Here is a 26,887-nt window from a genome sequence, read left to right on the forward strand (position 1 = left end):
TAAATATGCAATAGATATAAAAATATATTTTTAATCAGACTTTAAACATCTTTATTTGTGCTGTAAAAATGTGCATTTTAACAGTGGGGATCAATTGGATTTGACTCACGTTTGGAGTCAGCCTCATGTGGACATTTGAGGAACTGACATTTTTGGCATTTGTGTTGTTTCAGCTCCAGGGCTTGACACTCAAACTACAATCTCTCAAAATTAAGAAAAATCTATTAAAAAAAGACATGAAATACAAGTGCATCAGAAGAAGCTGTGTACTGTATATCTTTATTATGTGCTATGTACATCATTTACAGTATAGTACAGCAACAATACAGGGATATGCTACACACTCAGGATTGCACAGTTTTAGAGTTAGGCCACAGCGGTTGGGTACCGTGGTTATGAGACATAACAGTAAGTACAGCATACATCTTTGGCTTCATTGAAATAACAAAAGCATGAACACAGACAATGCAAACTTTAGTCCACAGGAAGTACTGACTAAAAAAAAAAAAAAACAGATGGAAGAAAAAAAAAAATCCATGTTTTCTTCATATTTGAGTTGTGTTTCAGGTTAATACAACAACACAGCCCTGAATTCAGTCAAAATGATTTTCCCACGTGGGATGTGCCTGTGCATATGGAAATAATCTGTGCATACACCAAGGGGATCACAATAGCGAGAGTAAATTCTAATTCATTCTCTAACTGGCATCATTTCTCCCGGCCTATTAATTTGCGGTAAAATTAAACTAGTCCTCATTTTGCTGGGCTTGTTTTCCGATTGAGCCTCTCTGCCTCCTCGTAATACAGAATCTCCGATTCTCCTCCCACCAACACACAGCGGCGGTCACAGCCTACAGAGCGTCGGGTTGAGGGACGGAATACAGAGAGAAACAGAGACGGAGATTGGATGAAAGATAGATGGGGAAAGAGAGCAGTAAAGAGCGAGTGGGAGAGAGAGGAGGGGAGTGACACGGTGAGATAGAGCAAGAGAGAGGGGAGCCGACAGAGAGATGGATGCAGCAGGGTCGCTGAGGTGAGGAGATGGTGTAATGATTAGATCACAGATACCCTTGAGCCTTCCTCCCGTCCCTCCTGCCCACAAAAAAAAAGAAAAGAAAAAATCTGGAGGCACACTTGGACGAGAGGAAAGCCTGCAGCTGTAAATGGCCCCGCTGTCAGAGTTCATCTGGGTGGAGGAGGGAGAGCAGGAGTGGATTACCAGAGTCTGCGATTAGAGGAGCCCACTCCAGCTCTCCAGTTCTCCCCAGACGGGAGAGAGGTGTGCTCCTTCTGCAGCACAACTCTCTCTCACTCTCAAATCTCATGTTTGACTGTTCGGAGACAGCAGTCGTGCTGGAGAGCAGGAGGTCCTGAAGGCTCTTACTTGATGAGAAGTTTCTCGAACATCAGAAATGATCAATACACGTCAAAAAAATAAAAAATAAAAGTCATGGTGGTATCTGCCCAAGGAGCAGTTTAAACAACCCTCCTTTTGTACTTTGATACTCTGGGCTTGTCTTTCAGAGCTTCCTCTGTTTCTCACGCTCGCAGCAGCACGTCTGAGCCTGCTGCCAGCTGTTTCCTTTAATATCGTTCACCTCCTAATCAGATGATGTCATGCCCAAACTTTTGCAGAGTGAGAAGTGGCTGCTAGGCTGTGTTTAAAATGCTTCCATCTAGTGGTCACTTAACGACACTGTTGATGAGCAGAGGAAAGTGTGTCGGGTAGGCAGGGAGACGGCACAAACATATGACAACGCGATCCTTCGGTCTAGTTCTTTAAGAAAACGTCTGCATATAAAACACATTTCTCCTACATATCACAAAAGGCGTGGAGAGACGGCGCTGACAAGGAGTTATTAATGACTTTCAACTATAATGGCTCCATTAAGCGTATATAAATGGCTTGCTTCATAATAAATCGTTACTTAAATTCAGAAAATGTGATACTCAGTGGCATCACCGCAGTGCAGACGTGACAGTGGAAGGGCTAGCTCTGACTGGAAGGATTGCCCTGCGGGCTGATTCTCGAGTTAGCTGAAGAGCGATGGTTTCTTTCATCTCGTCAAATCAATACAAACTCTGAAAACTCAACGTCTACAAGAGAATTTCACCATAGTTTCCACTTAAGCTGCTCCTTAAGCTTCCCTGCAGTGTGCTCCAATGACAAATGCGATCATATTTTAGCTGAACTGCATGGTTAAAAAAAAAAGAAGGAAAAATGAAGAAATGCAGACAAACAACAACTTACTAGACATTAAAGGACTAGTTCAAAGTAGTGTTTTGACCATCCTTACATAATACATGCGATGTGGACTGCTCTATGACAGGGCGACTGTGAGGAAAGACATCACCAACCATCGATTAAATAAAAGTTTCAGTATGTACACATTGAAAAATAGAAAAAAGACATGATTTGAGGTTACAGCCAACAAATATTTCATTGCTAAACAAAGCTACACAAAGCCAGCTACTGAGGAGTCCTCCATGTCCAGCGTGCATGATCACTATGTTGGATCTGTGTCCTCTGGCACCTTTCTCCTTTCTGCCGTTGATGTTAACATTAAAAGCGTGCACAGCTTGCGTCTCTGTGAAGGTTTTTATTCCTTCAAATGTGGGAAAATCCGCTTTTACTCTTACTAAGGAAGCATTGTGCACAACCGGGGTGAGGGCGGTGGGGGAAGGCAGATATAAGCGTGACAGAAAGGTTTCTAAAAGATGACGTTAGTCCTTCTAGACTACTTAAAATATATATTTTTTATATTTTTTTTCTAGTCCATTTCTGTGAGACAGGTGTCGGTGTTAGTATAGCCTCTCCTGGTCGACCAGTGCAGCCTCTGGAACGTAATCAGCCGTGTCTATCAAACCTGCACACGATGAAACTGGAACAACAGCTCAAAACATGCTAAGAAACGATGAGACGATAAACTGGGGAAGAACAAGGCTGGGGCTGTGTATGTGCTTTTCTTTTCTGCCGTTCAGTGCTAAGGTAGCAGGTGGCTTCCAGGTAGCGTGGTTTGTCCCCTCCCCCTTCCACCGCCACCACCACCCCCGACGAGCCGCTAATGCCTCCAATAAGATAAACCCTTGGCGGATGGGCTCTTGTTGACAGAGCTGCCACCGATAAGAGCGTGGGGATCGCTAACGGCCAAGACAACTAAAAAACATGAGAGGCTGGTCTGGAGATAAAGAATGTAGGAGGTGGAAGGAAAATGGGAACAACAGCGATCAATTGCTGGCACTGTGCAGCGATGCTATCCGACACCATCCCTCTCTTACATCTCCTGGAAGAGTGCGTGTGCAAGTGTGCGGCGATAATAATCTGAAGGGAGAGGAGAGGTGGGTGGTACGCGCGCGCGTATGTGTGTATGAATCTGGGTCATCAAGTCATCAATATCCACCTGCATTAGTGGAAAAAAACAGGCAGGCAAGGTCAAAACTGACTGAAATCCCTTCAGACATGAGGATGAAAGGGGGAAAAAAAGGAAAACTGAAGTGTCTCCCAACTCTCAGATGACTCTATTCCCACACAGAGCGATAAGGGGGGGGTGTAGATGGATGAATGGATGAGCGGATGAATGGAAGAGCGGCGTTTGAGTATCTGCTGCTGACAGTTCAGGCAACGGCCGACTTGGCAAGCGGAAACAGGTGGGAGTTGTGGCGCTGCGGCTGGCTAGGGCAGGGAGGAAGGAAGTGGAGGATGAATTATGGATGGATGGATGAAGTGAGGGGGAGAGGAGGAGGGCGAGGGGGTGGGTTGGGGGTGTCTGGCGAAGACCTGTGCCCTGCTGACAGGCAAGCTGCTAGTCGGTGGAGTCGCTTAGCCACACAGAGTCAAGCAGAAATGACTGTGCATCTCTGCATCTGCAGCGTACTATAGTCCTTTCCTCTCCCAAAGGCTTCCGGGATGGTTTTAGGCAACAGGGCACCGTGGAGGTGAGCGAAGCCGTCTGCTTCACTCTGAAAAGTAACGCGGGAGCAGACGGGGGTGCAAAAGCTCACTCAGTCACTGTCATGAGATCGGTTTGCTTACTCCACCGCTGCCCTTCTTCTTTTATCTTCCTCTTTTTTCCCTCACGCGGGCCCTTTCACTCCTCGCACTCTTCAACGTATGTGGATGGAAACCAGCCCACCTGAGGGGGGAAAAGAGACTGAGATTAGTAACCAGACAGGGGTCGAATGTCGCCATCAGTCATCATTTTCTCAGTCTGCTTCAGCTGTTGCTACTTCAGACACTTTGCAGATGTAACCAGGACCCAGTAAAGAGCTGTTGCTGCTGCTTTGATGCCTTTCTACTGCCCTGTCCAGCTCTCCTCATTTAAAGCTCACCTCCTGGTATCTCCTCCATGCTGATGAGTGTGTGCTGGAAAGCACAGCAAACATTTTTAACAAAAGCACATATAGATGCGCCATCTTGGAGGAGCTGGACTACCAGTACAACCTGAATGGTTTGCAAGTACCATCAAACGCCGTCAGCAGCTACGAATCTAACAAAAAGCAAAACTAGGAAAAAACAGTCAGAAGGGATAAGGACAAAGCCCCGGTTTGTCGTCACCACTTCCAAAACCATTCCCTTTTTTGGGCGTTTCCTCTCCAGTGCAGCTGTGTTCACTTGGCCTTGTGTTATACTGAGCTGATCAAGTGTTTCTGTCACGGTCATCCTCGTCTTTAAACGCCACAGGTCTGGTCTGTGTTTACATCCTCCTGTTTTAGTGCTATTGTGATGGTTTCCTTCATTTTTTGAGAAGTGTAGTTAAACTGTGAGTCAACGCCCATGACATGTCATAAAACCACACATAATCAACTGATTATTTTACATATCTGTCTACAGTGGGTCAGTGGCAAAGGGAAAAAATAATGGGGTAACTGACTTTAAAGAAACTATATAGCATATTTATCTGCATTATGCTCAGAAAAATTGTTTAAATCAGCACATACCAGACGAGATACATGCAGATACTGATTGGCCAATAGCAACTTGGTAAAATAAAAAAAAACTGTTGTATTGCTTTAATGATGTGATATTATTGTACTGATATATTGGAATTTTAAATAGAAAGAGCCAACAAAAGTAATACCAACTGTTTTTACTGGCTGCTTGCCCTAAAGAGACACTAGCAGCACTTCACAGACTCTTCTCCCCCTCCTTAGTTTTTTTAAGAGTGGCATCAGTGCACACATCAGGCTTAGTAAAAGTGAAAAGCTCCATTTACTGCAGCTGTTCACTTCACACTCGCAGCACAAACACATTATTTACACACAAGCACGCACTCAGTCCGCCGCTCGCCGCCGACCTAAACTCCAGCCACGAGTGGGAGTCGACACACAGATTTCCTGCCTTTTCGCTCAGAATTTAACACCTGATTAGAGAGCGCTCCTGGCATTGGAAAAACGTATGCATTTAAGTGATGTAAGAGCAGCAAATGAATCCTTCCAACAGGATATGTGGAAACATAAATACTGCACACAACTGACTAATGAAAAAATAGACTGAGTCTGAACAGCCCCTTCCAGGTAGCCACAGACAAAAATATCTGCCAAATTTTTCTTCTGCAAAACGCCCGCTCTTACTGCTACCCAAAATTGGATTTAAGAATTTAGCAGCTAGAATCATTTCAGAGTGAAGACTGCTAATACAAACTTCTGTGCCTTGATTAAACAATACTGACAGATACATACTTTATATCAAGGTTGATTGTTTTTAAAGGAGAATAATGGCATGCTGCCCACCAACATGGGGATTTTTGGGAATTTTAGAAAAAGATGATATCCTGGAAGGCAAAACCAAGCCCCCCCTCCCACAATTTGCCATTGAGCACCTTAAGGTTTCCACTCACCCTGCCGTTGACCTCGCCCCTCCACCAGCCATTAGCTCCCGACTTGGTGTAGATCTTAACCACGTCTCCCTCCTGCAGAGAGAGCTCCCGGGTGTCGCGTGAGCTGAAGTCGTACCGCGCTATTGCCACACCAATCACTTTGGGGGTAAACACTGCAGGAAGAGAAAAGAAAATGAGGGGGATGCAAAACAGGACGAAAAAGAGAGAATGTGCTCATCCATGGTTTTTGCTGACGACGAGTTCAAACACATCGGTTGCAACATGTAGACGCTCATACGGACAGAGAGGTGGAGAGGCCTGGAGTTACACACGTCTAACTTTGACAACTACAGGTTTCTTTTTGGTCACCAATTTTATTTTTCTTCCTTTCACACAAAGATAGAAAGGACCTTCACCGCCCCTCCCCCACAGCGTCAATAAAATTCCAGCGTCTCTGATCCTTTCATCTAAAGTATTCAAGAAAATAAAACCACAGAGCAAATATAATGAAGGAAAAGTTTTAATTACACAGCCAAATTCAGCCAGCTGTTCTTCATAAAACTAGCTAGAATCTAGTATGAACAAAAGGAACTATTTTATGTAAAAAACTGCCAATTTTGTACATCAAGCTGGAATTTCAGCCAGGTAATTTGACTTCTGGCGACTTTGTACAAACTCACTACTCTGAGTGTAAGAGCTGTGCATAGCTTTAGAGTCATAGCTTTAGCAGGGTTCTGACAGCAGTCTGTGTTAGACTACATGTCTCCTGCTGAGCAGACAGCGGTGTGAGAGACACATGTGGAGCCGGCTAGCTAGCTCCATCCCACCCTGCCGGCTCTCTTCCCTTTCAGACGCTGACCGGTGGTCCGACTGGGCAAAGCTGACATGTGGAAATGGAATGTCAGACCTCTACAAGCTGGCCGTAGGGATAGAATATCTAATATAGAGGAGCTCTGTGTATTTGGACACTTCCACCTTTACTTTGACAGACAGACCTGGACAAGCACACACAAAACCCAGCCACATACCAACTGTGGAAAACATCTCACACACTCTACTCTTTTTCTTAAAGGTGCACCTCACACACACACACACAAGCAGGCACATGCAAAAATGTGGACACACATCGTACAAACATGCAATTTGTACAGAATGGCATGTATGTGTGCAAAACTACACAAGAGGTGAGACGGTTCAATGAGAAGCTACATGAAAGATGGAAAAGGCCCAGATTTTCATGCAGTGACGCAAACGGACAGCCAGCGTTCCCGAGCAGCCATCAACAGGCGAGGTGAAGAGAGAAAGAGACCCAGTGTTAAAGTGACAGGCAAAGACAGGGAGAGAGAGAGAGAACCAATACCTGTACCTGACCAGAAGGGAGCAGAGGAAGGAGGTACAAAGCTGTAGCCGGCAGGAGTTAGAAGAGAGAGGCCGCAGAGCAATGGGGCTATGGCAGGGCGGAGGCAGTGCAGGCCAGGCAGGGGGGTGGAGAGATGCAAGACGGGGTAGAGGAGGGCAGGAATGGGTAGGGATGGAAGGAGAGAGAAGCAAAGGAGAAGGGAAAAAAAAGCATGTTTTGTAAAAAAAATTTGATCTTTCTTTTTCAGAGGTATTTTAAAAAAAACCACACAGTCGCAGTTTGATGAAAAATAAATGATGACAGGCACAGGGGGAGAGCCAGTGAGACTTATCTACACAGCCACTGGAAGCAGCTCTTTCACTGATGTTCGGTGGTTAATTAATTTGTGCCCCTAAAAGTATTTACTGTGTTTTTGGAACTATAATTATAATTCTAATCTTTTTTCTCCCAAACTCAAATATGAGATCAAACCATAACATTTATCAAAACTTGCAGCAATTTGTCGATGACTAAAGGTGAGAATTTTGAATTCTAAAAGCCTCTCACGTTCAAAAATCTTCTACAGTCACTTGATATGGAATAGAAAACACAGTAACAAGCTATCAAACGGCCGTTATAAATGTGCAAAAGCGAGAAGAGGGTCTTTGTCTAATTGCCATCGCTGAATTAAAGGAAACACTGAAGGTCCTAAAAATGTGCACTGCTCCTAAAATGTTGTTGAGACACAAAGCGATGACATATCTTGTTCCACTTTGCTAAAAGGACTTCTGCCTCGCTAATGAGGGATGACATCTTCGCTTTATTGCATTTAATTGAGAAGAACATGCAGTCTACTCACAATTACAGCGCGAAGGGGGATTTTTGCACAGTTGGAGACGTAGCTGTAATATTCTCCCCGACTTGCAGATGCTCAAAAAACACGGTAATGTACCCCGTTTCTTTATTTCACATTCCACTATTACAGGATTTTTCGAGGGTGCTCTAATTGCTTTTGTGCAGGCTGTTTCTGAACCTGAAAATGTCGCAGATTCTTCTTTACAAAGACTAACTGTGCCTTTATCTCGGCGTACAGCTTGAAAAACAACCCACCAGAGAACCACTGCATTTGTATTTCCGTCTGTCTTCCAGTCTGTCTCCTATTGGCAGAGGAGGCAGCTACAGAAACTGATCCTGTTCCAGTAACGTCTGAGAGTTGGCAGTGTCACTGCCTTGCTGTGGGAAATAGAACCTCTAACCCTGACAGTATTAGCACCTTGGTGTTCGTGGGGTTTTTTTGGAACGTAACTAAAGAAGCAGAGAAAGTTTGGCATGAGAACAGTCAGGGTAAAATGCTAACAATGAAAAGGGTTCTTTTTTGCTCAGTTGTGTTGCTAAAGTACAGAAACAGACCGCAGAGAATAAATGTAGTCGACTTAAACAGATGCCAGTGATTATTTTAGTCCAGAAAAGTTAAACTGTGGTGAACAAAACAACCAAAAAAGAAAGGATCATGGAAAACGTATTCCACATACATATAGTATGCAGAGTGCAGTGTTGCAATTCAACAACATCCAGAACAACCAAAATGATCATACATGAATCCTGAAATGACACAAACCTCGCCTAAATGGAGCTGTGTCATACTCTTATGAGCGGGGTGGCTGTAGAGCAGGTGTACTGATCGGAAGGTTGGTGGTTCAATTCCTGGCTGCCTTTTCTGCATGCCAAATATCCTTGGGTAAGAGACCAACCACCCCAAGTTGCTCTCTGATGCATCCAGAAAGCACTTCTGCACTGAAGCTCTCTATGCACTGTTCTTGAGCTAATCTGAAGGCCTCATGACGTTTGGAGGTCTGCAGAACGTTGGTGACCTCTGTCCACCACGCGCCTCAGCATCCACTCACCCTGCTCTGTGATGTTACATGGCCTACCACTTTCACGGCTGAGTTGTTATAATACCACTAACAGCTGACTGTGGAATATTTAGTAGTGATGAAATATTATGACTGGCCATCCTGGAATTCTCTGAGCTCCTGAGAGAGACCCACTCTTTCACAAATGTTTGTAGAAGCAGTCTGCATGCCTGAATTTATACATCTGTGTCCATGGAGGTGACTGGAATACCTGAATTCAGTGATTTGGTTGGGGGAGTGAATGCTTTTGGCAATATAGTGTATGTCATACAGTAAGTAATTATGACCAATGCACAGTTCATTATTTCCGAGAACAGAACGAGCACTTTAAATTCAAGTCTTCTGCTCATTTTTCAAATCTGCTGCCGTTCTTTTAAAAGCGTGCCCCCAGTCTACCCCTCATTCGGGTTTCTAAAGCCACCTCTGCACAGGAGCCTACATTTCAGCCAGTGGGAATAGAAAATCTAATCCCCGCAATGACTGATAAATGCCCAAACTTTATGAAAAATGTGCCGCTCCCAACAATACTGCTGGCAAGTTAACTGGCCTGGGTTATTGATATGCTGTAAGAGGAGCAGGGCTCTAGTGGTTTTTAAAATGAATACTAATCAGCGCACTGAGAGACAGCTCAGCAACCCCTAATGGTGTCTAGGTACGAGCAATATGAAGAGGGATCGCGCTCCACTTCAAACAGCCACCGAAACACCAGCTGCATCTTACATGCTTCATTTTTGCACAATCTGATTTGTGGACCACACCGGAATGCACAATGTGAGCCGGGTGAATAATAGAGGGGAGGAAGACCGACAGCGTACTCACACACACACACACACACTCACACACACACATACACGCTGCGGCTTCCCACAAGATGAGGACGAGAGTTAGAAACCTGCACACCACGGATACATTTCAGCTAACTAAACGCCTGTATTTCTTCCTTTGTAACGATGGGCAAAAAAGGAAATATCAATCAATCAGTTTCTCTAACTACGAAGCAGTCGACAAAAACAAAGCACAAACGTTAATTGGGAGATTTCCAGCAGTGCTTTGGGAAAGTAGAAATCAAAACACGAGTCGTTTAAAAGTGAAAGCGAGAAAAATGAAGTCTGCACACCGGGAGCAGGCTGCCTACAAGACAGAGGGGCACACCACAACAACCCTCCAAAACAAATTTGGATTGGAGCTGTCTCAACTTGTGTCTTGATGCTGAGTTTAGAACAAGCAAACAGCTCAGTACAATCTGTTCACATTTCTGCCGCTTGAAACGTGATCGTCTGCAAGCCAGGGACTTCTCCAAAGCACGCAGCGGCATGCAGGCATCAAATGAAATCATCATTTTACCACTGACTGTGATCACTTGGTTGATTTTCCAATTAGCAGTCAATGGGCAGTAGTGCTTTGCCTGGCGGGCTGAACTTAATATTTATGTTTCTTCTTGCGTGGGGTAAACATTTATGGTTTTTAAGGCAAGGATCCCTCTCTACTTCAGTTTGAAGATTGCAAACAGTTAACTGAGTGGATTTAAACCCCAGATAATGAATTTTTTCCATTTCTAGTCAAAGATAAAGGGATTTATGCATGCCAGCTTTTCCCACAACAAAAGCTTGTTTGTTTTTGTTTGTCTTTGTCTAAAAACACATTTCTTCACAGTTACAAACCCCACGCCTGCTTGAAGTTTCTTCCTGTTTAAAGGGAGTTTTTCCTTACCACTGTTGCCAAGTGCTTGCTCATAGGAGGCCATATGATGGGGTTTCTTTCTAATGTTGTGTGACCTTTACCTTACAATATAAAGGCGCTGTTGCTGTGAATTGGCTCTATATAAATAAAACTGAGTCGAACCGAATTGTTCAATTACAAAGAAGAAACCGTGTTATCGGATACTGCATTCTCCTTTATTCATTCATTATAAATCAAAGCAGCGGCTGGATACATAAATAATCTTAATCATCACTGTGTTCTTGTACAGCCCCAAACCTATCAGAAGTGTTGCTGTCAACAGCTGCTTTGTCTTGAGATGTCACACGTTTTTTCATTATGACACGGGTAGAAAAAGAAATCCTGCTGCTTAAATCGTCACCGGTGAGGATGCTTAAAGGTTTCCGGCTGTCTGGCATGTGAAATGATGTGAAATATCCCACATTCGATACAATTACTCCCATGTGAAATGCTATCTTATTATCAGCATTTTTTTTAAATCTTTTTTACTCTTAAAATAACGAATAGATTAGGGTAAAAATTAATAAAAATAATAAAAATAAAAGTCCTAATATTATATCATATTATATAACGCATGTTACATGTTCAAATTGTTTAAAAAAATATACAGAATCAGCTACAGAAGTCCTTCGTGGACTAAAATTAGCATCTATACTGACACTGTTTTAACTTCTGCAACATTTTATGTCTTGATGACCTCATAGTACCACTTTGCTCTCAGACTACAGGCTTAACTTGTGGTTTGTAGAGTTTCCAGAGTTCTTAAAGTAAAGGTAGAGGCAGAGACTTCAGCTTCCTAGTTTGGATTCAAGAGACAGACACTCTCTACTTTTATGATTAGACTTAAAAGTTTCCTTTTTGATAAAGCTTATAGTTAAGGCTGGCTCAGGTGACCCTGAACCCTCTCTTAGTTATGATGCTCAGACTGCTGCAGGACTTCCTTTGATAAACCGAGTCTCTCCTTTCCACTCGCCTCTGTTCACTCCCCTAGTGTTTATTCATCACCGCCAGCATGTGATAAAATTTTTCTCCTGTAGTTTTTGTTTTGTCCTGTTTCCCTGTGCTCTCCTTTTTCTCTCATCTTTCCCCTCTGATGGCCGCCCCTCCATAAGCCTTGTTCTGCTGCGCATTTCTTCCTGCTAAAAGGGAGTTTTTCCTTCCCGCCATTGCCAAGTGCTTTCTTATATTGAGGTTATATTTGACCTTACACCTGTGATTTGGTGCTAGATAATCAAAACTGAATTGTACTGAATTTAAATTTTTCTTAAATAGATCATCCAAAATAACACAGATTTAAAAAGTGACGAGAAATAGATTCCATTTAAACTTAAGTCAGATTAATAGTGCAAACTTATTTAGAGTTCTAACTGGTTTCCCCCCTTTTCCCCTGGCATTCAAATTGATTTGATCTTCAGCAATCGGCCAGAGACTGTTATCAAATCTAATGACATGCTTAGTAGACTCGCCAACCACCGTTTGACAGCCGAGTCAAAAACAATTAAAGTCAGGAGGCTGGGCTGTTTATAACAGTTGTTAAAGAGCCATCCAGTTCTTTCAGGGCTTAAAAGATCCTCCTGTGTGAATTGAAGCAGTGTGTAACAGAGCTGTGAAGGATGACAGATGAGAAAATAGAAGAGAAAACAAGAGCAGAGATGGCGGGAAATCGGCAGAAACAGCAATAGCAGCGTGTTGCCGGATGAAACAAAAACTTAACAATCAAAAGAATGACTGGCTTCAGTGTGAGTCCACTGATGCTGGTGAGCTGACGGCATGTACTGCCGTCAGATGTCTCAGGCTTAAAAAGTCATGGCTGCACATGAAATTACTTAATTGCTAACTATTTTGGTTAACCAACTGTTAAAGTCTGCTTTGACGCAAAAACTAGGCAACCATTGCTTCTGGGTGGCTGTGGCTCAGGTGGTGGAGCAGATCAGCTACTGATCGGAAGGTTGGTGGTTCGATCCTTGGCTTCCCCAGTCTGCATGCCAAATATCCTTGGGCAAGATACTAACCCCGAGTTGCCCTCCAATGCGTTCATCGGAGTATGAATGTGTGTGAATGTAGTTTAGGTTGCACTTGAGTTTAGAAGTGCTTGTATGAGTGGGTGTGAATGGCTGAATGAGGCATGTTGTATAGAATGCTTTGAGTACTCCGGGAGAGTAGAAAAGCGCTCTATAAGAATCAGTGTATTTACCATTCATGGCCATGTTTGCTGTGTTTAGTATGATGGTTGCTGTCGTCCCTCAAATGCATGGAAATTAAAGATCCATAGACAATCTGCTAATGAAAACACTGAGAGCCACTAGGCTCCGATTGAGAGGGAGTCTCCACTGGACAAACAAAAGCAAACAACTATCATATTTTTACTTTAGCTCCTCTCTGACTGCGATGGCCTTTAACATGAAGGATGTATTGGGGTCCAGTCGCACTGCTTTCATTTGAAAAAATGTGGTGTTTTAGTTTATTGCGTTATTTCCATTCTAGGTCATTCTCGGTATACTCACTGTTGCCACCGGATCGGTTGAAGCGGTGCATAGCAGCGTTCTCCGTTTCTCGGTAAGGAAACTGCAGCGTGGTGTCTAGACTCCTAAAGCCTTCTCTCAGGGAGTGATGTTTGTAGTACTCAATCAGCTCCTGAACACATTCAAACACACATCCAAGTATTTTGAAATCATATCAACACATTTATGTCCTTAAGAGGATTCTTATTTTCCCCCAGTTATAGCAAATAAAAGTTGCCTTTAACCATATCCTTTTAAATTTGGTTTTGCAACCAGTATCTTAATATTATATTGAAAACCTCAGTAACTGGCACATAAATGGTAAACCTTTCCAATATGCTCTGGACTCTATAAGGCTGAAGCCCTCGGGTCAGTATAAACACGGCTCTAATCATAGCTATTTTTGTGCACATTGCTGAAATAAAATTCAGGTTTTTGACACTTCATTAAGTGAACAGGATTATTTATTTATGAACTGCAGTGGTGGAAGTTTAAAAAAAAAATAAAAGACTGAAAAATACTCACTACTATGCTCCTGAACTTTTTGTTCTCTGCAATGTAGAAGGAGCCCTCCTTGGTCAGGATCTTTATGTGCTTCACATCGTTGTTGTACCTGTGGGCCATTGAATAAGTTATGAGTGTAATTTCCCTCTCTGATCACCGCCATCGATCGGTGGCCGGCATCTAGCCCCCGTGGAGAGCCGGGCCGTCGCAGTAATGCATAGGATCCCAAAGGTTTGTGACATGTGAATGATGGGTGGTCAGGAGCGAGTGTGCGCATGTGTGTAACTGAAAGCTGCATGTTTGTGTTTGCATTAACAGGGTGGCTGATAGGGGTCTAAGGCTGCAGGAATAAAAAAACATTTTTAGAGGTGCTTTGACAACAATATCAGGGATTTTTTACTCCATTTAACATTTTTGTGCATAAATGCATGAAATCAGATGACGGTTGTTTCAGGTTATGCGATTCTTTCAGTATTTTTAGAATTGTCTTTTTTGGTGCAAACACAGATGAAACAGCAAAACTTAAAGAGTGACTTTATTCTATAAACTGATGAAACCGTAGAGAGAGCAAATCTTAATAATTAACCTGCTGTATCATCTTTTATTAAAGCTACGCTAACACCAAAGACTTGAAGTTGTGTAGTAACTATTTATGGTGGATTTGCTGTATTTAGCGCACTTACTGAAGTGTGACACAGCACTGGTACACATCCTATGCTAGCCTGTGCTAAGCTAGGCTAACGTGCTCAGCTTTAGCTACATGTGTAGCGCGCAGTCGTCAACAATATTGGGCTTTTCATCTTAGTCTCAGCAACATAACAATTCAATGTCTTTGTCAAACCATGAAAATTCAATTGAAATCCAATGAAATCAAACAGTGACACACTAGAGCTAAACATTTTCAATCGTACTAGCTGTTAGTGTTAAAAAAATAACCCTGTAACAGTTTGAAAATGCGCTCAGAAATTTTAGAATCAGAAACAGGAAACTATTAATCCCTGAGGAAATTATGTGGTTATGGATTTTAAGATTTTAGCAATATAATACTTGTTTATGATTTATATACAGAGCTAAATAAAAACCCAACCCTCTTCTCCGCGGGCAGAACTGTGTGTTATTTCTGGAGAATATAAGAGGGTACAATGCTACAGCCTAATTCAAACGTAACCGAGGCCTCATGGCGATTTGGACAAAATCATCAAAAACAATCCTGTGCCAGCTCTGCTATGACAAACAGGAAATGCAGCAGAGGGCATTTTCATTTGAGAGTAATAATTTCCAGTGGTCATTGCCACATAGCCACACGTGCCTCTTTATATCCTGCCTCTCTCCATGGGGAGGTTTTAATGACCTTGAACAGTCTTATTCATTTTCTGTGCTACTCAGAGCTCAGTGTCTGTGTGCATACATGCAATTAAGACTTCAGCGTAAAAGGAACATGAAAGCGCTCCTTTCTTTGAGGGGAAAAAAACTCAAATTAAGTCCAAAGTAGTGTCCACTGCTTGCTGAGAAGCATGCTTACTCCTTGTTAAGGAAAGCATTCCAGCTCAGAGGCTCCACAGGAGGACATGACGGGACTCTTTTCACAGCACGGAGATACGTTACAGAGATCAGTACGGTCACCAGCACCCTAAGGCTTTGTTAATTCCTCATTACCAAGATTAAAATGGCTGTATGCTTCTAATTATAAACCACTGAGGCTGTTTTGTGGGTTTTAGGTCAAACCATAATGAATACTATTACATGTGCCTTAAGCCAGAAGCTGCTCCATGATAGGCATCTGGTTTGGTAAATCTCACACATATCACTGTGGTTAACCACAGACTCAACCTCAGAGGAAAAGCCCATCATCCTTACAAAGGACTATAAATCGATCTGTCAACTTATGGAGCAAAGCTGGGAGTTCAATTGGTCAATACTGTGGCTTGGCTTAAGGCATCATCAGAGGAATCTAACAACAGTGGGGCAAGAAACACTGCCATGTAAAACAAAGACAATAAAATCTATATACTACAAAGCTCCCCACTCAAAAATTGCAGAAAAATATGAAGGAATTATTTGTTTTTTACTTTTGTGGATACTATTTTTAGAAGCTGCTTTCATAAGCGACAACATTTAATACAAAGATGCAAAATTCAAGCAATTACCGTATTTCCCGGACTACAAAGCGCACCTGAATATTAGCCGCACAAGCTAAAATCAGGGGGAAATCCTGTTTTGTACATACATTAGCCGCACCTGACTAAAAGCCGCAGGTGTTTCAATGTTGACTTATCATATGTAAGAGAATATGCACAAAGGGAATTGTCAGGAAAGAGATGGCTGTTTGGAGACACACCCCTTTTATTAATATTTTGAAAAACAAGTTATGGGTACATATTTGCACATGTAGTACATAACAGTAACCTACAGCACACCAGAAAAATAGATTCGGACTACCTTTTAGGCTCAGGTGCAGTGACACGGCTTTAACAAGAAGAAAAGTCAGTCATTCACCATCTTTCTCTTCTTCCTGCGCTCTAAAACCACCAAAGTCCTCTTCTCCAATGTCGGAAACGAACAGGCTCAGGATGGCTTCGTCATCCACTCTCCGCTTCTCTCCTTCGTTGTCACTTTCAAAACCAAAGAAATCCTCGTTGTCAGTGTCAGAGTCGAACACCCTCAGAAGGGCCGTGGCGGTGTCCTCCTCTCCATCATGCAGCAGTCCAGCCCTTCAAAATCCGTTGGTGATCGTGGATGTTTTCGCACTTTTCCACGCTGTCAGAATCCACCGGTGGAGTTGAGCATAACTTGCTTTTCGCAAGTTTATCGCCGCTCGTCATCCACGCCTCCCGCTGAATGCGTAGCGCTACTTTGAAGTTTGTTTTTCGCGCTACTTCATACGGCACTACGTTGCCTGGCGGACGGACATGTGACTAACATACCACTCTTGAACCCCGATCCTTCCGCCAGGCAACGTAGTGCCGTACAACAGCGGAACAAACAAAACAAATCGTCTTACGATATGACAAAAATCATGGAAAATCCATAGAAAAGCCGCACCTGACTAAAAGCCGCAGGGTTCAAAGCTTGTGCAAAAAGTAGCGGCTTATAGCCCGACAATTACGGTAATCGAGGTTTCGGCACTACAGTCAAATAATGTTTTATACCCAGCTGACTTTACATACTCTGATTACACGTAATTTGTTGCACAAGCTCAACATTAAAATGTATTAAAATTAATGGAAATAAAAGCTTTGATCTGATATTTGATATTTGAGGGCCAAGAATCAAGTCTTGACTGTCCTCTGTCACAAATCTGCATCTGAGGTAGCAACTTTTATTAGTGGCACAGAGTAGCAGACTTACTTAATGCTGATGGCGTACTCTGTGTACTCTCTGCTGCGATGGCGCACCAGGTAAGTGCTGTTGACTCTGTTGATAAGCTCCGCCTCTGCCTGCAGCCTCTCCATAGGGCCTGCAAACCTACAGCACAGCAGCCAAACAGGTCCAGTTGTAAAAAAGACTAAAACTCCGACTACATGTGGATAAAAGAAGGTGAAAACAGCACAAAGTGGGAGGGCTGTTTGGTGAACCTACCAAGGTTGAGAGGAATAATCGACGGGCTTCGGGACCTGAAAAAAAACACGAACACGTGTTTTTGTTATTCTCACGATGCTGACACTTATCAGACACAACGCAGACAAACCACTCCAATAAAATCTTGGTGCCTGTTTAAAAGCGAGTGCATCGCTCCTCTATAAAACACAAGCTTTTCCACTGTGCAACCTCAATAACACAGCTTAATGCACTTCTTATCTTTACAACAGTGAGATAAGGTGATAACAGTTTGTTATTTACTGGAGGCCTCATGTTCCTAAGGCAGCTGGGACAGAGTCTGATTTTCATTTTATCAAACAGAACATGACAGTCCAGCAAAACAATTCATAGTTCCCTCGTGTCGGTGAAGATGCATGGAATTTTTCCTTCCTTCCTTCTCCGGATTAGTCTGAACAACATGAAGCATTGCTTGTTCCTTAAAAGATCATTTTGTACTTTGCTTAAATTAAGTGGTGAACTGCTCGTGTCTCATAAAACAACCCGGACTCCTCGTGCTTTAAATATAGAAGCTTGTGGGTTGTTTTTCTACTTTTGCCAGGTAAAATAAGCGTAATTCCCAATTATCTCCACACGCCTGGTGAATAAATGTAGCCAAATGTGAGTTAGAACTACAAGAGGACTGGAAGGAAATGCTACTTACGCAGGGGCAAGGCTTCACAGCATCGCTTGGAAAGAAGCCAACCTCTTTCGTTGACAGGATTTTGCCCTGAAACCACACAGAGATAATTGCGTTACATACATCTGGCTGACTGCATCTCTATAATTCAGGAACAATTAGCCTTGCAACGCAGCGGTGCAAATTTACACCAGCAGTTATCTATTATTTAAATAATTCCTGGCATGAGGAATAAAACAGGATGACTTCCTTATTCCTCCCATGGCGAAGACTCTTAAAGCTCAGCGCCTTGATTTACTAACAGTGGGGAGATGCAGTCCAAATAAACACGAGTTTTGTGGAAGCCAGAGTGCATCCGTCTCCCTCACACAGCGCAGTCCTGACGCCGTGTTTTTGTCTCGACGGCGAGTAGGTTCATTCATGAAAAATTATTATTTTTGGTATGTAAAATGATCGTGCGGGGATTTTTTAATGTGTCTCTTCAATAAACCCAGTGAATATGTGGTTAACTGTAGCGTGAAGGAGTCAAAGGTTTTATTTGTCACATGCTCAGTCAGTGTGTGCAGCGAAATGCAGGGTGGCATTCTCCTGAGGCGGTGCTAAAAAGGCAGGCGTGCAGAAAACAAAAAAAAAGTGCACGCGGCGTTGTCACTTTACTGTGTGCGACACAGAGGCTTATAATAATTATAGTACCTGAAGCATTCGTTGATATTTTGCATATCCACCTGCCTATGTAAAGCATAAATGCACGAATTCGGCTCTCTTACGGAGAAGAACGCATTATATTTATATAGATGCAGAAGAATGACCAAGCCAACAGCTTTAGCACCACTAAGCTGCAGAGGTGTGGACTCGAGTCACATGACTTGGACTCGAGTCAGACTCGAGTCATTAATTTTATGACTTTAGACTTGACTTGAAAAAATGTTCTAAGACTTGTGACTTGACTTGGACTTTTACACCAATGACCTGGGACTTGAATTGGACTTGAACCGGTTTACTTGAAAAGACTTGATATTTTACCCCAAATATAAAATTTAACATGCATATTATATAGAGATTGAAAATGTGACGTCATTCACGGGTAGAACCGCAAAGGATTCTGGGAACTCGTGGCAAGCGGTACTAGGCTTTCAATTAAAATCAGTTATACAGCGATAAAAAGAAACACAAAAATGGCAAGAAGCTGTTGTATTATTAACTGCAATAGCCGGTCGCATGACAGCCACGGGAAGCCGACGGGTAAAGAGATCGGTTGTTATCGGATTACGTCGTTGAAGAGAAATTGTTCGAGCCATGTTTCCGAAGTAACAAAGAGGCGACGGGTGTCCTGGATTGCAGCCATTCTAAGACCAAATATAACGTCCCAGAACACTCCAGCTCACAGGTTAGTCTGCTCCAAGCATTTACACAAAGGTCAGTCTGCTGTTGTAGTTAATGCGTCATTTTCACAACATAATTGGTGATATAGGTTACAAGCAAGTCTGGCGCTGAACAGAAATTGTCGCGCTATGCTCCTTTATTTATTGTGCATAAATAGTGAATTGTCCTGACACAATATTGCGTTTCGCTTCTGTTATTATGGTACATTGACAAAAACATATACTTTTATTCACAGGATAAAACAGGTTTTTTGTATCACTAATTGCCCAGTGCGATTACAGCATACAGTATTATTGTCACTGCTACATTTCTGTGACGCTACCAGAAATTATTTCCACTACTAATTAATTACCGTTGAGCTCAAAGGTCCTATTAATAAACGGTTAAGGAATGTGTATTTATGACGACAATTTGTGAGACTGGTAAACTTATGATACGTACGATGGTCTTTCGTTCTACACGGTGCATTTCAAGGTCCTGTACCCATCCGTCGGTAAACTGTACCTGGGCTTGTTGCAGTGACCTGAAGTTACTAAACTTCATGAGTGTATGCACTCACTCCAAGAACCGTATGATTATAAATATGCATATAAATATGCTACGATGAGATAGCTGACTTCATCTAACTAGCAAATGTTGTCCAGGCTACGTTGGTGATGCAGTTTTTTTTAATGTGTATGATATTTTTGTCATGCGATTTTAAAGCTGGTCCTACAACCGCATCCAAGAATAACATGCAGCTTATCTCAGAACTGTCGGTGAAAATTATTCTTGGAGCTAGGTTTAATTGAGCTGCATTTTAAAGAGGTGCAATTTCACAATTTGTGTATATTTTCTAAGTTCACTATTTTGTCATGTGTTGAGAAAAACACAGATTTTAAAATTACATGGTCTAATATTTACATTTAGCATAACTGCAACATTATTTATTTATTTTTTTTTTTAAAGACTCGAAAGGACTTGAAATTCAAAGTTTCAGACTTGAGACTTGACTCGGACTTTTACACCAGTGACTTGAGACTCGACTCTGACTTGCCTGACATTACTTGAGACTTGACTTGAGACTTGAGGATAAAGACTTGAGACTTACTTGAGACTTGCAAAACAATGACTTGGTCCCACCTCTGCTAAGCTGTATATCAGCTGCCTCCTGACTGTCACCCCCACCAATCAGAGTTTGATGTTTTAGGGGTGTCCTAGGTGTTAATTAGGTGTCTGAGGCGGCCCACCTTGGAGGCAGACTAGCAGCGAAGTCTATTTTTTTCAATGCTCTGGTCATCGCCTGTCACATCGCTGCCACCTCAGGACGTTGTATCAGCTCTTGCATAAAGCAGTGCTTTCTGCTGCATGGCTGCTAAGAGTTTGATAATGTTTAGAGCCGGTAACATTGACAGAGTAAACAGATGGTTGCTATTGAATGAAATGAAATTACAGGGATCGATTCTATTTGTCACACAAGCCCAGAACAGAAATGATTACGGTCTGTTTGCCACAAAGGTGATGGATATTGAATGCATACTGGCTGCCAGGCCGTAGCTGCCTCCAGTAAGCCTTTTTACACACAGTTAATTGAATTCTTTATCTATTTTGTCTGTTTTGTATGAACCGCAGTAAGAGTTGTTGGATTCCAAACTGATTATAATACAATAATAGTTTGCATCAATAAGACGCCCTTTTGAGCGCCTCAGGTAAAAATCTTACATCTTGTATAATTATTATGATGACTTTTATTCAGCTTCACGTGGACAGAGTGAGTGACTGCTACATGGCGCTGCTGCGACTTTTCAAGAAACTGTTTATCTTCCCTCCTCTTGCGAGGCTTAAATCGCATGTGCTGCTTTCGCATAATAATAATTGCTTGCTTAAAACAACTGTGTGGGCGTGTCGCTTCCTTATGAGAAGTTCCGCGTTGTGTGAATAATTGCTTGTGGGTGTTTTCGTCTTTCTTAGAATTTCACTTTTCCATGAAGCTTGTTAGCAAGAATTCTCCGCACACAAACAGCTTGCCTGAGCAAGAAATGGAATTTGCTAAAAGGAAAAGCAAAGCGCAGGTATAACTCATGAAACGTCCACAAACATATATTTGACCGATGAGGAAGTAGATGAACAGGACGTAGCTACAAACTGTGTCTTATCATATATTATTCTAAAACCATTATGAAATATTAGGCGGGGATAAAGGTTAGATGGAGCGACAGTAGGGGGGGGAAATTGAAGATTTAAACACAGCGCGTCCATTTTACAGTTCTGCAAAATGAGTAATTAAGAGATAGCGTGACCTCTGACCTGCCACCAGGGGCTGTGAATGTCGGCGCAGATTAATTCAATGATGTCACCCGTCTGGATGTGGAGCGCTGGACCTGAAGCGGGGCTTGGCGATCCAAAGTAGTTCCTGATTACCAGCATCTTGGGCAGACCTGCAAGATGGACAGCATGAGTGAAACTACTGTCTGAAAAATGTGAACAAACGTGTCTTTCGATATATTATAGGAATTAGATACAGGTCTACAGATTAGTGGTTGGAACCTGAGAGGGAGCGACGGTCATTTCTATGTCTGGTAAATTAGTCTGGAAACCTAAATATTAGCCGTCATGGAAACAAAATACTGATTATACTGACTGATCTATAATTAATCCTGTAGACCAAGGTACAACTGTTTTAAAGTGAGATCATTTTTATGAAAATTTTATGTAACACAAACAAATTAATTGATCAAAAGTAATGCCGTGACCTCAAGTCTGAGAGTCTGAGTGAGTCTTTGTTCTACTAAACTATTCATGGCCCCATTACAGGTGGTAATGAGAGGAGTATACATTTGTACACACACACACACACACACACACACAGATGCAGCTCTTGTCAGCAGTGCACTGCCCTTGCAAATCATCTCGACCCATTATTCATTATCATATTCCAGATAAGCAACAGTACACCATGGAGCATGGCAGGCTATCGAGCCCTCAGATAAAAGATAAGCAGCAATGAGCCCTGTTTACTGCTTAATGATGTTTTCTGCTAGTTTTCACTGAATTCCAGTCAGACACATCTTGTCGCATTAATGAGATGTGATGAAAAGTAATTTGATGTGACTAATACAGTAACACCGCTCAAAAAAAAACAAAAAACCACTTCCTTATTTTCCCGACTATATTCAATCATGTAGAGCGCACATTTTTCTTCGATTAAACTGCACCAGTCCAGGGTGAGATATTTACTCCAATATACAGCAGTAAGGTTTACTCGTGCACTAAAAAGTGGAGTACATCACAATCAAGCTGGATTTGCTGTCAGCAGGCACTATTTGATTTCAATACCTTATTAATCCTATTATCCACTGAGACTGAATAATTTGTCATTATGAAGCATCCGCCCATGCCAAGCAAACAAATCCCAGGTTCGTATCATTTCCAACACAATCAAATGAACTGTGCATTTCTTTCTTTGCCTTATCAGGTGATAATGTTCTGGAGTATTATGATAAAGAAAAATAAATTAATAATAAAGCGATAGCACGAAGAAAGACGTAGGGCTACAGGCAAACAACAGAGAAGTCAACAACATTGTATTGAAAGCTAATACTGTACATCTCTATCTGTTGTGCTTCTCTTTCAGGATCTGTTCCAGTGCTGTAGCACTGTGGCTGGCAGCCTGACATGTGCGATCTTGCCTGAATAGGACTTCTAAAGACACAGGGCCATGGAGAATTGAGTCTCGGGGGCATGAATTGCATTCCTATCCACACAAGGACAGCGTGTTAGTGCACCTTTGAAAATAGACAAAGAGAGGAGCATTGAAATATTATGAAACGCCGAGGGCTGGGGCAATCAAACGCCTATTGATTTTAATGCGTCTTCAGTCAGAAATGATTTTCTGCAGCATAATGAATGGAGGGGTGGAAAAATGAGTGTTGAAGCCAGGTTTATAAGAGATTAGAGCCCCTTGGTGCAGTTGTTAGTCATGTTCTTTTGCAGAAAGATTGAGAGACAGAAATCAAAAAGAGGGAGACAGGCATATGTGCAATGGCTACATTTACTGTAGGTGCAGGAGTAACTTTGCTAGCTAAGTTATGCATTCTGGGTTTGGTCTTCTTCAGTTTAACAAGGCTCTTTTAGTTATCAGAATCAGAATCAGAATCAGAATGGGTTTATTGCCAGATGTTGAGGTTTACAACATTAGGAAATTGCTGCGGTGCTTCAGTGCAGACAATAAGAATTAAAGTGCTATGTAGAAAGAAAGATATGTGCATGAGATATACATGAGATATATACATGAGAATAAGAATTATGAGTGCTACGTAGAAAGATATATACATGAGTGCAGGTGGTGATCAGTGCCAAACATATATACATGAGAGTAAGAGTTATGAGTGCTACGTAGAAAGATATTATAGATTATAGATTAAGACTGAGCTGCAATGGCAAAACCACTTAACAGCTGCCTGGCGCACCTTCTTCTTTCACTAAGCAAGGTTGCCTCTACTTCGAGGAAAAACACAAGCTGACACCACGCCAGCGGCATTTCACGCAAACCTACTGCCAATCCTGATGAACCACTTAATTATTAAGAAATATTTTCTGGGTGATCTCGTTATGTAAAGTCGGGGGAGAACGCAATCACGAGGAAGCCCAGCACGGACTAAAAATAACCTCACGAGGACACGACGTGGTTGTTTTTGTTTTTGTCTTTGTTTATATGGCAACTCGGTCGGGACGCTAAAGGAACAAGACGTGAATGACAGTCAGAACTACAATTACACTGGAACTACAAACGATGCTGGGTTTAAACGTTGATGGAAACATTGGTGAAGATGCAAGAACACTTTCTGCCTTTACTCATCTTAATCCAGCATGTAGTCTAATAGTTCACATTTACGACGTTTTATTTGAAGCCCGACGGGTTATCTTTTATTTTTAGTGTGGTGTGATGATTGCACGGTTACAAAGTATCTTATTCATCTCTTATTTTGATACATAGCTACTTTGTAAAATGATCCCTCCTCTGATTGGTTAGAGAACATTTACGAGTCAATAACATCTCTTTTCCCGCTACGTTCTGCACAGTTACGTGGTGGACTGGGATGAATATGTTATTTCTGGTGCTCAGATGACTCTGTGTCACCTTATTGAGAAAACAAGTTGTTGTGTCCGGACTCACAGGAACTGAAGTGACATGGTTGATCTTAGTAAAAGTCGATAACTTGTGTGGTGCTAAAAATAATATCGGGAAAATGCTATTAAACAGTGTTATCTGGATATTCTGTGAACTAGCAATTTTTTAATTTCAACTGATGCTGTTTATGTTGTCTGTTCTCCTTTTATCCTCTCTTCAATCTGGTGTCTTTTCGCCAAAAATGTATCTGACATTGGTTTTGTCACTATCACATGTACCTTCAAATACATGAAAATGCAACACATTTGTTTTTGTTCTTGGTTTTGTTTTCACAATGCCAAAGTCATTTTTAGTGTTTGTCTTTCAGGCATTTTTTGTTTTTCCTTGTTTTTGTTTTCTCTTGTACTTTTTTACCTAATCCATTAATAGGTTTGTTGGAAAAATATCTTCACATCAGTACAAAAGTTTAAAAGATTGTTATGTGAAGTCCTAAAAGTCTGCGTTTAAAGGGTCTTTTTATGTTCATCATACTGTTGACATAGATCGACAACAATAGCTTGACTGTTGTGACACCCATCAAGTGAAACATTAGTAAACAAAGCTTGTTCAGCCTATACAGCCTACAGTATACAGCAGGCTGACAGACAGTATTAGTGCATCTCAATAGCTGTCTAAGATGAATAATTTCCCTCCTGAGTAAGGAAAGATGGCATATGCGAGGTAGTGGGATGTTGGGAGATGTGAAATTTTCTTACCTGGATCTCGATCTTTGCCCTGTAAACATACAGAAACATCGTTAGACATAGACTTACAGGGACGGACTAACAACATTTTTTTGTATTCATTAAATGCATTTTGGGTCAAAGTTCATCAGTTTCTCCATCTCAAGCACCTAAACAAGCAACCTGCATCATTTTGTACACGCTTCAAAAATAAATCAGTTATGAAACTTACTACTTTACACATTAAGTGTGAAGTTGCATTGAATCTGGCCTGCTAACCCCCACATACAGACCTTATATGGTTAGACTGGCATAGGCTCATGTCTCATGACTCCAGGAGCAAGTTTTAAAGTTGCAGAAATAATTAAACCTGTGCTTAAGAGCATTTCTGAATCAGAACCAGAAATAAACAAACTTCAAAAGTGCACAAAACTCTTAGCCACAAAGTACAGTTTCAGCCACAGCCACAGTTGCTGTCATACTACTAAAGTAAAGTGCTGCAAGCAGTTTAATTTCCTGCTTGGGGTTACTTGTAAGCATTGTAGCAGTAAAGTGCAAAACAGTTTCAGAAGCAGCACACACAACTCGAAAAAAAATCTCCCCAAACATTCTAGTTTGGCATCAGGCAGGGCTGCAACAACTAAAGTCAATTGGAGTCTCCTTGGCAAATAGCTGCAGGAGAGAGCAGTTTTCAAAGTGCAGCAAAGCTTTGGAGAGGAGACAAACAGCAGACACACACACACACACACATAGCAGAAGCTCACCTGAGTTCTGACGGAGCCGGAATCTGAAAGAAGTTTGAGAACAGGCATAGTGAATGACGGGTTAGCGGGTGCACGCAAACACTTGCACACACTCATCGGTACAAGGCAACACTCCCTCATTAGTGGAGAAGGCGGACGCTCATGTCTGACCGCGGCTCACTTTGTTTTGCTGCGCTGCCACTACCTGACAGCCAGAATAAAGGAGGTAACGAAGCAGGGGGTGGGGAGGGAAGGAGCGAGCAAGCAAGCAAGGAGGTGGGGTGTGGTGGGTGGGGGGGTAGACCTGTGGGTTTTGCTCCACCAGTTTCTTTCATTGGCTCCCTCTGGGATGGGTTACACCCCTCTGTGCATGCACACAACCGCATGCCTGTGCACACACGCAAACACACTTTGGTACCTGTGCAAACAGAACTATTGCATACCTCCACAGGCGGGCTAACTGGCAGAAAGCCACAAATATACGCTCTGTACCTAAAGCACCTGTGCACATGCAAGCAGGGTTTACACATACGCACGCCTCCCTCAGTTCCTAAAGTGAACTATGACCTGTTATGCAAAATCACAGCGAGTGAGCTGATAACAGGGACAAATGCAAGTAAACAATGGCTTATCTCTCTCCCTCTTGCACGCACAGACAGATACACTCAGGCAGCACAAAAACGTTCGTTCACTGTGATTGCGTGTTTGCACACGTAGCAAAACCTCTGGTGTATTGATATAAATAAATAAATAGAATAAAGAGCTAGCTAATATATAGGATAACTATAAGAAGAAGTGGACCACTTCTTCTTATAGTTATCCTCTGCAAGGAAAGTTCCACATCTCTTACAATATTTTGATATAAGTGTGCTATGAAATGCTGGTCCACAGCCCTGCATATATTCCCTGCACCGGCAGAGG

General features: G+C 42.2%; 1 protein-coding gene across 2 annotated transcripts in view; it reads right to left on the reverse strand.

Moving 5' to 3' along the window:
- Positions 1 to 269: 269 nt before the first annotated feature.
- Positions 270 to 26,887, reverse strand: part of vav3 (vav guanine nucleotide exchange factor 3) — a 99,829-nt gene continuing 73,211 nt past the window's right edge. Inside the window, exons 18-28 of one of the 2 annotated variants that reach the window (XM_080865742.1) lie at positions 25,988 to 26,010; positions 25,257 to 25,275; positions 21,678 to 21,808; positions 18,033 to 18,098; positions 17,372 to 17,406; positions 17,141 to 17,257; positions 13,814 to 13,901; positions 13,292 to 13,421; positions 7,183 to 7,263; positions 5,838 to 5,989; positions 270 to 4,133 (exon numbers count right to left, since the gene is read on the reverse strand). In XM_080865742.1, coding sequence (XP_080721868.1) covers positions 4,089 to 4,133; positions 5,838 to 5,989; positions 7,183 to 7,263; positions 13,292 to 13,421; positions 13,814 to 13,901; positions 17,141 to 17,257; positions 17,372 to 17,406; positions 18,033 to 18,098; positions 21,678 to 21,808; positions 25,257 to 25,275; positions 25,988 to 26,010 — 887 coding nt within the window. In that variant the 3' untranslated portion in view covers positions 270 to 4,088. The remainder of the gene's footprint in view (positions 4,134 to 5,837; positions 5,990 to 7,182; positions 7,264 to 13,291; positions 13,422 to 13,813; positions 13,902 to 17,140; positions 17,258 to 17,371; positions 17,407 to 18,032; positions 18,099 to 21,677; positions 21,809 to 25,256; positions 25,276 to 25,987; positions 26,011 to 26,887) is intronic. The other variant, XM_080865743.1, reaches the window with a different exon arrangement.

The sequence above is a fragment of the Rhamphochromis sp. 'chilingali' genome (genome assembly GCF_963969265.1).
Source record: "Rhamphochromis sp. 'chilingali' genome assembly, chromosome: 18".
Taxonomy (NCBI): Eukaryota; Metazoa; Chordata; class Actinopteri; order Cichliformes; family Cichlidae; genus Rhamphochromis; species Rhamphochromis sp. 'chilingali'.